A 12,373-nucleotide genomic window follows, 5' to 3' on the forward strand; every position below is an offset into this window, starting at 1 on the left:
TTTCTACTAGTCCGGCTCCCAATGTCAAAATTCTTAATAAAATAGCTTTTCAAAAGTGAAACGGGCCGACGGTTCCAACTCACCGCTATGATGTGAGTTCGTTTAGGGTCCGAAAATAATATTTTAATAATTTTTAGATTTGTTTTGAGTTAATTTTTATATTAGGATTTTGCTTAAACTATTTAAATGTTCTTAGCTGTTATTAAAAGACAATTTTTCTTCTAGTAATATTACTTTGAGAGTTTATCTCTTTTCTGGTGGATTCCGGAGTTTTTGACAGATTTATCACTTGTGAATCCTGTTCGTATTAGGAATTGCGCTTGCTTTTCCTCCATTAACTATGATTGTATCACACAAAAGTATTCAATAAAATAAGCAATTTCTCTGAATATGTAAGACTCTATACGATCGATCGTCGACTATCACACATGTTTTTTTTTTTTTTTTTTGAAATCAGCATATCACACATGTTCATCACAACCCCTGATCTCCTATAAATCATGACTTATTTACTGTACATGCATGTTAGAAACTTCGAACAATGATAATGCATAGATGGCCCCTCTACTCGAGCTACTCCACCAATTTCTATTTCGTAATTTATTGCCCAAAACTAACCTGATTCTTGATGATAATGCATGCATATTATAATTCGTTTAAGGGTATTTAGGTATTCCTTTAAGTTTCCCTTAGAGGCTTTTTAGAGATGTGCAAGGTGGCAGCTGGGTAAGTTGATTAGTTGTTAGTTAAGAGAAATATATAGACGAGGTTAATTAGCTTATAAGTTTAACGGTTGTGAGTTGTTGTAAAACCAAATGCATGATAACCACTCCATATTCGGATATAGATAACTAGATAAATTAATTTGAAGAAAAACAATACCCTCGGTCCAAAATCAATTTTCTTACGTAAAACATATATTACTCCATTTGTATTCAAGTATCTATTCTTATAAGCTAAAGTCCTTTAGATGAAATACTTTTATTTTTACCCTAACTTGAATGAAGCAAAGATTGTTACTAGTGCAGTTAATGGTGAAAGCCGCGGATTAAAGATTATGATAATTAAATATGACGATTATTTGAAGATGGAAGAAGTATATTAAAATCGAAAACGTCCAAGCTAGTTTGATTACTTTTGCTAATAGTGTTTTCATATTTAAAAAAATCGATGGAAATTGATATTAAAAAATAAAACACTTATAATGATTTTTTTTAATATCGTAGCACTTTAGGGTTTTGAATATAATTTTTAACTTAAATCAAAACAATATTTTCTTCACACTAATTATGAAACCTAAAAAGTAATTCATAAATGTCCTTAACCAGTTTTACAAATGATTTTTGTAATGATAAACTTCAATCACTAATTGCACATAATAAAATTGCTAGTGAATTAAATTCTATTTTTATTAATATGTAAGATATTTAAAGATACTTTATTAAAATACATTAACAAATACGTACATCTAAAATAGGAAGAACAAAAAAAACATTTAATTTTTTTAATCAATTAAACTAACTTTAATCAATAAAAATCAATTCAGTTCACAAAAAGACAAGGAAAGAGAATCATAACTTACAAGTTACAACCAACCTACTTAACCAATCCATGTTACAAGTCCACGTCCAAGGCCCAAGGATACAAGCAATACAAATGAGAAAAGTGGGACTTTCTTAGTTTTCCTTCACATACTGTAGTTGATAGTCCCTCTTGTGTACAACTTGCAAACTTCCAACTCATATCCTCTACTAAAACATTCAAAGATTATCTTTTCCACCTCCACCATAAATATTTTTCACTCGAACACAATTATGAACTATTCCATACAGGAGATTTTGGAATAGCTCAATTGATTAGAGTTTTCCTTTTAGTTTATAGTGGTCGTGAGATTTATTTTCATTACTTGTTCTTGTGGCTCTTTAATAACAAAAAAAAAACAATTATTAACTACTCCATTCATCCATTTTCTATCCGTTTACACTTTTTTTTATTTTTTTTTTATTAGTTTATCCATTTCTTTTTTTTTGCTATTTTTGGAACGATTTTATTGATTTATATTATCATCTTAACAATAAAGTTTCTCCTTTCAATGACCTATATAGCTTCTTTACAATAAATTAATATCTATTTCTCCTAATAAAGAAAAAGTTGAATGGACAGAACTATAACTTATTGTGCATCGAAAATCATATGATTTAGTCAGTTTTTATATGATAAATTATTTTTTGTACAACCAATTTTGTATAATATAGTCAATTTTTTGATAAAATCGATTTTCATATGATATAGTCGAGTTTTTTTTTTCTAATATATATGTTGTTTTTGTGTGATAAAGTCAATTTGATTACGTAATAAACTATTATAAACTCAGTTCACATAAAATGTTTTATTCTTCTAAAACTGTATATTATAAGAAATGGGTAAACTAACACAAAAGGAGCAAATCAATGAAATTATTTTTTTATTTTTTAATAAAGTAAGTAGAAACATTGACAAGTTGGAGGAATAAAGGAAATCCCAACTTATCATAAATTGATTCCAAGATATTTTGAAACTGAAACAAAAACACTAATTACTAGGCTATCCTTCGCTCTCAAGTCTCACAATTAGTAGATCTGGACCAAGGTGTAGGATGAGCATCCTACACCAGCTCCAAAACGCAAGGCAAGAAGAATGAAATGCACCATTCAACATGCAAAAAAGTAATTGATTTGACAGCGGCTAATGTACATTCGCATTACATCCAATGTACATGTCGAAAATACAAAAAGTAACTGATTTGACAGGTCAAGCACCATCATTTTCCCCCATATACTGTTCACCACTTCTCTATTTTCCACACTCAACCTCCTTGTACATTCTTGGCTTCGTGGTTGTTCATTAACAAAATCAAAATGTACAATGACAGCCCCCCAACTGAAAGTAACCCAATTCCTGAAACTGATGTCAAATGAGTAATTTGCAATCTTTGTACACTAAGTGTGTTGATGTTTGTTCACTAATGAAATTCAATATGTACAATTACAGTATCATATCGAAATTCACCACTTCTCTCTTTTCCACACTCAACCTCCTTGTACATTCTTGGCTTCGTGGTTGTTCATTAATAAAATCAAAATGTACAATGACAACCCCCAGCTGAAAGTAACCTAATTCATGAAGCTGATGTCAAGGAAGTAATTTGCAATCTTTGTATACTGGGTGTGTTGATGTTTGTTCACTAATGAAATTCAATATGTATAATTATAGTCCCATATCGAAATATGTCAAGTGAGTAATTTTCAATCTTTGTACTAGTGTGTTTGATGTTTGTTCACTGATGAAATTCAATATGTACAATTACAGTCTCACATCGAAATTCAATAAAATAACAATGTACACTGATGGTCATTGCTTTGATCACTGAAAATCCCTAAATGTACACTCGTATATTATTGTACACCAAACCATATGCATTTGTACACAAAAAAATTTGTTTCACGTGATGAGAGAGAAATAGCTGGCCCACTTTCAAAAATCTCTATTATATAAGCCAAGGGAGGAGGTGTGGTGTCCTCTTTTGAAGTGACTAAAATACCCTTAATGATCTAATTAATGGAATGAAAAAAATTACAAAAACAAATCATTTAAAAATTTCTCATTCTAACTTGCCATTTAAAACAAGTTTAAAATGGTATATGCATCAAATACTTCAATCAAAAATTAAATGGACAAAATATTTATACCTTATAAAAAAAGATGGCATACATAACGTGCACATGAAAAGTCTGCACATTCACTACCTTTGATACTCTTTAATTCAGTTAAACCAACTCATTATTTTTGTTCTTTCTTTTCGATATTCATTCACAAAAAATTAATGTTAACAATCACTCACAATCTTTTTATCTTTTTACATTATCGAATTAATATATCTAAATTCATCTAACTGTTGAATTTTTCACATTTAAGTTTAATCATAAATAAAGTACGAATGGAGTATCTAATAGAATAACAAATTTTGAAATTAACGCACGCATCGCGTGCATATGAAGACTAGTATTACCAAAAAGCAACCACATGAGCAAGGTATAAGATGCTCATACTACACCTCGGTGTAGGATCTAATTTGCGCAAGTCTCAACCAAAAAAAAAGTCATTACCTTTTGGCTCAATGTATTAAACATTTTTCTATATTTGGCTCATTCTTTGACCTCCGACCTCACCTCCTCAAAACCCAACTCCCATCATTATCACCAAACCAACACAAACTAACACCACCTTCAAACTCACTCACTCTCTCTCTCTCTCACCCAAATCATTTCCCTCTCTTCTCCACTACTTCTGCTTACCAAAACAACCTCACCAAAACACTTCTAAGTTGTTCAACCTCTTTCTCTCTCCTCCTCCCTTTTTCATCCCCCCTTCTTCTCCCGCTCCATGAATTCAGATGTGAGCTAAACCCAAAAAAACACACACACATACCCACATACTTCCTAAAAATGGAAACAACTTCCAAACTCTTCTTCACAATCATTCCCATTTTCTCTCTCCTACTAAACCCAATTCTTTCCTTAAACTCTGATGGTTCTTTCCTCCTTGCACTCAAATACTCCATTCTTAGTGACCCTTTATCTGTCCTTAACTCATGGGACTATTTAGACCTAAACCCTTGTTCATGGAACGGCGTCGTTTGCAGTCAAGATCTACGTGTCATCACTTTATCACTCCCTAACTCTCAGTTACTAGGTTCTATTCCACCTGACCTCGGCTTAATCGAACATCTTCAACACCTCGACTTATCCAATAATTTCTTCAACGGTACTTTACCAGTCACTCTTTTTAATTCTTCACAACTTCAAGTTCTTTCTCTCTCCTCTAATGTTATTTCCGGGGACATTCCTGTCTTTTCACACTCTTCCTTAACTTTCCTTAACCTCTCTGATAACGCCTTTGGTGGGACCCTCTTTCAGAATTTCACCTCTGCTTTTTTTAACTTGACGGTTTTATCCCTTAAAGGGAATTATATTTCCGGAAATGTCCCTTCTGGTTTTCCACCTTCTCTTGAAGTTCTTGATCTTTCTTCCAATCTTTTTAACGGCTCTTTACCGTTTGATCTTGGTGTGGGGCCTACTTTAAGGTATTTGAATCTTTCTTATAATAAAATCTCCGGTGTTATTCCGCCGGAGTTCGCCGGCGGTGTACCGGAGAATTCCACCATTGATATATCGTTTAATAACTTGACGGGTGAAGTCCCAGGTTCGACACCTTTCATGCGCCAAAACCCGGAGTTTTTCTCCGGGAATCAGGAGTTATGTGGGAAGCCATTGAAGAATTTGTGTGTGATTCCTTCAACACTTTCAACTCCACCTAATGTATCTGCTTCGATTTCGCCTGCTATTGCTGTGATTCCAAAGTCTGTGGATTCGAATTCAGGTGCAAAAGCTCCGGGTGATCATAATAACAATAACAATGGTTTAAAACCCGCCGCTATTGTTGGAATTACATTAGCTGACTTAGCTGGAGTTGGAATATTAGGGGTTGTTTTCTTTTATCTTTATCAACTTAGAAAAAAGAATGTTCAACAACGACAGCAACAAAGTCCAAAAAAAGATATTATTCTTCCAGGGAAAAATGTACCAAACTTAAGCAATGATCATTTCTTGGTGCATATTGATAATAATAATACAACAACTACCACTGTAGTTCCAAACAACAAGATGCACAAAAAATGTTTCACTTATTGTGTCAGAGGACAAGAGAGTGAAGAAGGGGCAACGTCAGATAATAGGACAAGTTCTGATAGTGAAAGTGGTGGTACTGATGATGATAATTATGATCAAAAGAAGGGACAGAATAATAATGGAGAGAAATCGAACGATGTTAGCAGTGGTGGTGGTGGTGGTAGTGGTGGTGGATCATTGGTGATGGTTGATGGGGAGACGGAACTCGAAGCCGAGACGCTGTTGAAGGCGTCGGCATATATATTGGGAGCAACAGGGTCGAGTATAGTGTACAAGGCTGTTATACAAGATGGGAGTACATTTGCTGTGAGGAGGTTAGGAGAGATTGCAGTTGAAAGGTTGAGAGATTTTGAAGGACATATTAAGGCTATTGCTAAAGTTAGGCATCCAAATTTGGTTCGTGTTCGTGGATTTTACTGGTCTTCGGATGAGAAACTTGTCATCTATGATTATATCTCTAATGGTAGCCTTGCTACTTCTGCTTACAGTAAGTTCTCTCCTCTATTAACTTCTCTCATCTTTCACTTATGTTTGTATGTGAATGTGACTATGTGTTAACGTTTGTTGTTATTGAAGTATTACATCCGTTCTTTATTAGTTTACTCGTATTCTTTTTGGGATGTCCTTTATTAGTTTACCCATTTCTTTTGTTTATATTATTTTAGATAGAGACCATTAATTTTCTATCACATATATACATTCAACTCGAACATAAAATAATGTTTTTTCTTTCCTTTTATGTTCCACGCACGAATTTATTTCTCCTAAAATTTTACGCCAAAAAATAGATAGATTAATAAAGATCGGAGAAAATATCTTTTAATTTAGTTAGTTAAACATGCATGCATAAGATCTGGTCTGTTGTTATTCATCGGTAGTTGGCCTCTTTGACAATTTCGGGCCATGACCAAACCACGGTTGTAGCCATCTAAATACTGTAGAATATTATGTGGTCATTCTAATTTTCCAACTTTTATCAGGCTAATGTATGTATAACATTATTGTCATTACTCGTAACCTCTACTTTGTATTGAACGACACCTTAACCAAGTTAAACTGTTAAACCCGACCCCAATCAGTAAGAATAACTCTTCACATCGAGCTGTTATGTACGTAATTGTCTAATAAAAAGACATAAATACCCTTCATGCTAAATTATACTTCCTCCGCTTTATAATATAGTGTTTATTTCTCTTTTTTAAGGTCAAACTTTAAAATATTTGATCAAATATTTTCATTAATATATACAAAAAACATGCTCATATGTATGATCTTGTTAATTAGGTTCACCTCGATGTGTAATTTCAATATTAACTTTTAAAGTATATTTTATTAATACGAAATTGAAGGTCAAAACTCAAAAATATATATATTTTGGAGACCATATAAGAAAAAATCAAGCACTATCTTATGAAACAGGGAGTCCAGAGGGAGTAATTTAAGATATCAACGACTGAGTCTAGGGTGCTCACTTCTAATGTTTTGAATATTTTTATGCACCTAAGCTAAGCATTTAGACCAACTCAATCAGTAACATGTGCATATGTTTTTCTTAATAAACTGCTAGTAGTGGTAGATACGATATGCTCTTTCTTGGAGTAGCTAGTTCCTTACTTTTCGTAGTTGTTTTATGCAGAATTTTGTGTTTTTACCTTTTTCTGGTGGGTCGTTTGATATGATGTTTTGACAATTTTGGTTTCTTATGGATATACTTTATTGTGACTGTTTAGAATGAGGCCAGCATATTTTGTCTTGAGATTAGGTTAATGACACTGTTTAGAGTAAGCTGCCAGAGTACCAAAGTACTATAATTGTATAAATCTACTTCACAAGAAATTAGATCATAAAAGGACTAAGAAAACAATAGGTTAATGGGGTCATTTTCCCAGAAAAATGAGCAAATTCCTGGGCGTCTGTTGCAATTTGTTGTGTACCATAAAGCTATACGAAACTAACATGTGCCATAATGACAATCCATTCCTCACCTAGTTTTTTTTTTTTTGCTTTGTTGAAGTCCTGTGATGTCTTGGCCTAAAAACCCGTGTTATTTGTCTAAAGTAAATGATTAAGGTCACAAAGAAGAAGGAATAAAATTTTAACAGAAAAAGAATAATAAAAGTGAGAGGAAAAAGAAAGAAATATTCCATTTGAATAAATTTTGTCTAGTTATTAAACATAAAATAGAAGGATAGGAGTTAGCTCAAGTGGGTAGAGTGCTTCCCCCTTGGGCCTTGGCCCTTGAGATCAGGGGTTTGAACCTTACCCCCAGTATTGGAGTTAGCTCTTGGGCTGACTTAATTTCCTAATAAAAAAACATCATAGACTTGTGATAGACTTGTGACTCGTGAATAGTTGTTTTTTATTTCTCTTATGTACTAAGATAATTAAGAACGTCTTGACCTAGTGGTTAAGATTGAGGTACTGTAAACAATAGGTCATAGGTTCGAATCTCCCCTCTCTTATGATCACGAAAATGAGGGTATCTGGGAGGCATGAATTCATAATAAACAATTAAGATAAGTCTAGGAGAGTGAGTTTTAAGTCCAATATTAGAAGCATGACATATTTATTTGTGTAATATCATTTCGAATAAAAAAAATCACGTATTATCAAAAGAAAACTAAAATTTTGTAAAGAAATATTTGTAAAATCCTTCCTCTTGGCGTATTTCCCATGCACAGTCGCATCATTTTTTTGGGAGCTCTTGTTACTCCAATTTAGGGACACCTCTGCTCTGTCACACCATATAGTAGTATAGATACACTAAATTTAAAGCATTTGGTCCATACATAATACACCCAAAGAATTGAGTACATAAAATAACAATTAGGAAAATTTCCTATTGTCACGGGCTAAAAATCACCAAGATAAGAACATATCATATCAAAATTGGCCCATCAAGAAAATCAGAAAACTACAGGACTTTGCTCAATGATTTGGCTTGTGGGGTAATAATTTGCTTCCCCTATGTCTTCAATCTTAAACAGGGAGACTTTATCATTGTATGGACATCGGATTGTAATAAACTATTTAACACTTTCTAAGCTTTATTCATATTTTACTTTATTCACCAAGTAAGGTTTGGACTAGTGGTAAAGATTTGGCTTCACGACTTCAAGATCATGAGATCAAATCTCAGTAGGGGCTCAGGTGAAGTTTTCCTTACCATCCCCACCATCCAAGGAGTCTAACCTATAAATCTGGCTAGTTATACCTGTTCGAGGCGCCAATTCAGTAAGGTCGTTCATTTTACCAACTTAAAAAAAAATATTATACTTTATTCAACTAAAAAAAGGAATTAAGAGGTTGTATAGTAACTGAAATTCTTACTTACTATGACTATGATAGCATTCTATGCATGCCTCTTTTGCCTGTACTGTACTCAAAGTGACTTCCAATCAGTTAAAACTTTTTGTTCTCTTCTTTTTTGTCGGTGGTTCTTTTTTTCAACCAATTTCTAGTCAGAAAAGTTTAGGGTACTCATAATAATGTACCACTTTATTTTATAAGATGTTCTTTTTATTACCTTTTCTTTCATGTACAAGTTAACTTAGGCCATTATTTATACCATTATTAGTTGAATGAAAAACAGTATAAGTTACGAAAGATAGATTACATTATTAATTAGCTTATGTTCTTTTACGCTTAACTGTACTGAAACGAGTTGAACTGAACTAAAGTAAAATTGTGGGAGGAAAGTATTAGTTAAACTGAACTGAATACCTAAAAGAACAGAACCTCAATGTGTGAAAGTAATACTAAAATAGTTATAAGCTATGTGAAAAGTTATATATATAAGTACGTAAAGCTAGTACCAAGTAGTACTTGGTCTAGTGGTTTGGTTTGTATCTCACAACCTTGAGTTTGTGGAATCAAATCCCACTAGAGGCACTTTAGGGATGGGATTTTCCCTTACCATTCTCCCCTTACTCCCAAGAGGCTTTGCCTGCAAACTCGGGCCGGGTTGGCCTGTCGAGGTTCTGGCGGTTATGACACCTTCTTTTTACCTTTAAAAAAAATACATAAAGCTAGTGTCTTTAAGTATTAGAAGGTTTGATAGAAAGAGTTTGTGTTCATATATAATGGATATTCACATAGCTAAGGAAAGTGTTTGTTTGGTCTAAAAAAAGTGCTAATACTTAAAAGTACTCTACGGACTAGGATACCTTAATGTAAGGGAGTTTTATAAAGTTTTCTTAATGGTGTTATTTTAGGTTCTTTTCATTATGAAATTTGCTTTATACTATATGTCATCTTTATTAGTTGGTTATACACGCTTGCTTTTTCTTTAACTAATTCATGCTTTTAATGTGAATCTTTACATTCTTTTTTTGTGAAATTATAGAAAAGAGCGGTTCAACACCATACCATTTACCTCTAGAAGCTCGGTTAAGGATTGCAAGAGGAGTTGCCAGAGGATTAAGCCATATTCATGAAAAGAGATATGTACATGCTAATATTAAACCAAGCAACATACTATTAACACAAGACATGGATCCTATAATTAGTGATCTTGGGCTCAGCTGCCTAGTTTATGGCAACAATAATAGTTGCAAAGGAAGTGGCTCGGCCCGTCAATTCGGAAGTAAAAGGTCCATGGGCTCATACGACGGTACCCAAGATCTTTCGGTTAGTGGAAGCCCGTATATTAACCCGTTTGGAAGTACTACCGGTGTTGGGTCGCCTTACCAGGCCCCCGAATCCTTGAAGAATCTCAAGGCCAACCCAAAATGGGATGTATACTCCTTTGGGATAGTGTTGCTAGAACTTCTAACTGGAAAAGTTTACTTGGACAGGGAATTGGGCCAATGGACCCCAAGTTCTGGGCTTGAGGATAGATATTGGGTTTTAAGGATAGCTGATGTTGCACTTAGGGCTGAAATACAGGGCAAAGAAGAAGCTATGATGGCTATATTTAAGTTAGGGTTTAGTTGTGCATCATTGGTACCCCAAAAGAGACCATCAATGAAAGAAGCTCTCCAAGTCCTTGAGAAGGTCTCATTATCATTTGTTCACTGATGTATTTTCTTAGACTTAAAATTTATATTTAATTCCTTATCCTTTTCCCTATTATTTTTTTCCCTATATACATGGATTTCCATCTTTTTTTTGATCTTAATGTCTTTTCACAGAAATGTGAGAAGGGATGTGTGGATAGTTGATGTAAGAGTGTTGTAAGTTCTTTTAGCTAAATTATGATTATTCATAGAATTGACTGTTTGTACTGTGAGGAAGTTAATGAAATTTGTTAAGTTGGATGGTTTAAGTTATGTTTTCATTGTAACCTTTGAGCTGCATTAAGAATTTTGCAAATTCTATTGAACTTAAATGTGCCCATCATACGGAAGTGACATTTATATTATGCGCAACTAGGAGAATAATAATGACGCTACCTAAAGCAGTCTATATTCCCGATTACCTTAACAATAACATATAGGCCTAATACGAGTATGATCATTTCTCTATTGGGAATAACTCGTTATATGGCCCGTAGGCCTTAAGAGGCTCATTCACTCTATTTAACCTAATAAGTCACTATTATAAATAGAGGACTTACGGTCAAGGTAAAGGGATATCTCTCCACTCTCTACAAATTACCCTACTTTCTCTATGATATTGATCCATCTTTGGGTACTGACTTGAGTGTCGGAGGCTCCGCCAGAGGACCCAGAGTTCATCTTGCAGGCACATCTTACCGGCGAGGTTAGGATTATTATTTACTCAGTGGGTAAATTAGTAGATTATCAACTAGAGATAAAGATACCATGCTTCTCTGTTGGGGTAAAATTCCAGCCCAAGCCTATTGCGATTTTGCTAGATGGCCATGGTGAGATGGCTACGCCCAAATTTGGAAGTAAGATACATAGAGGGCCGGCTCAAGGACTCCTAGACCTACTCGATCTCCACTATATATATCTATTTGGCATTAAATAAAAGCTAATTTCACCTAACTAAACAAATACATATATTGGCAATTTTCCCCATTCTCTTGCTTTATATTGTTCAGCCGATTGATTTAAGCATCGGAGGGTTCACTAGAAAAACCTTCGGGTTAATCTTTATGTTTTGCAGGTGACAACCCATTTGGAAATTCGGTTTAGCATTCATCAAATTTACATCCAATTACAAATGTCCGACTTGCTAATCCCACTTCAACTACTGTTTTTAGTAGAAACACCCTTTTAAAAGTTAAGTAACTAGGCCAATGAGCTGAACTAGTGCTACCATCTTATAGATTCTTAAATTTCTATTAGAGGCTTGCGTTTTTTTGAAAATGAGTTTCTTTCTAGTAGTAGTACTTTCGAAATTTTACGTAACTTTTTTTTTTAAGGGGAAATTTTAGGTAACTAATCCTTCATACCTTTCGGAATAATGTACTTGAAAGTGGCAGCAACTCTTATTGTTTTGTCATTAGCAGCCGCTCTATATTAAAAATGTAGAAAAATATTAACCAAGCACCAGTGGTCTAGTGGTAGAATAGTACCCTGCCACGGTACAGACCCGGGTTCGATTCCCGGCTGGTGCATTGTTTATTTTGTCTACCAGTACAACTGTTTTTTTTTGGCTTGAAATTCAAAATGACTTTTGAACAAATTTGTTTTTTTTTCCCTGCTGGTGCAAGCAGCAACTTTAGAAAGTGTTTTTTT

The 12,373-nt window shown here is 33.9% G+C and overlaps 1 protein-coding gene and 1 non-coding gene across 2 annotated transcripts; both read left to right on the forward strand.

The window, feature by feature from the left end:
* Window positions 1-4,210: 4,210 nt before the first annotated feature.
* Window positions 4,211-10,992, forward strand: LOC104904950 (probable LRR receptor-like serine/threonine-protein kinase At4g37250). Its single transcript, XM_010693377.4, has 2 exons — window positions 4,211-6,213; window positions 10,072-10,992. The coding sequence occupies exons 1-2, from the start codon at window positions 4,485-4,487 to the stop codon at window positions 10,743-10,745; spliced, it is 2,403 nt and encodes an 800-aa protein (XP_010691679.1). The 5' UTR covers window positions 4,211-4,484; the 3' UTR covers window positions 10,746-10,992.
* A 1,189-nt stretch (window positions 10,993-12,181) lies between these two features.
* Window positions 12,182-12,252, forward strand: TRNAG-GCC (transfer RNA glycine (anticodon GCC)). Its single transcript has one exon. It is a non-coding gene; the product is annotated as a tRNA-Gly (tRNA).
* Window positions 12,253-12,373: the final 121 nt, after the last annotated feature.

Source organism: Beta vulgaris, chromosome 9 (genome assembly GCF_026745355.1).
Source record: "Beta vulgaris subsp. vulgaris cultivar EL10 chromosome 9, EL10.2, whole genome shotgun sequence".
Lineage (NCBI taxonomy): Eukaryota > Viridiplantae > Streptophyta > Magnoliopsida > Caryophyllales > Amaranthaceae > Beta > Beta vulgaris.

Coding starts and splice junctions, on each gene's coding strand:
- LOC104904950 (XM_010693377.4), top strand. CDS start 4,485: ATGGAAACAACTTCCAAACTCTTCTTCACAATCATTCCCATTTTCTCT. Junction 6,214..10,071: donor CCTTGCTACTTCTGCTTACA/GTAAGTTCTCTC, acceptor GTGAAATTATAG/AAAAGAGCGGTTCAACACCA.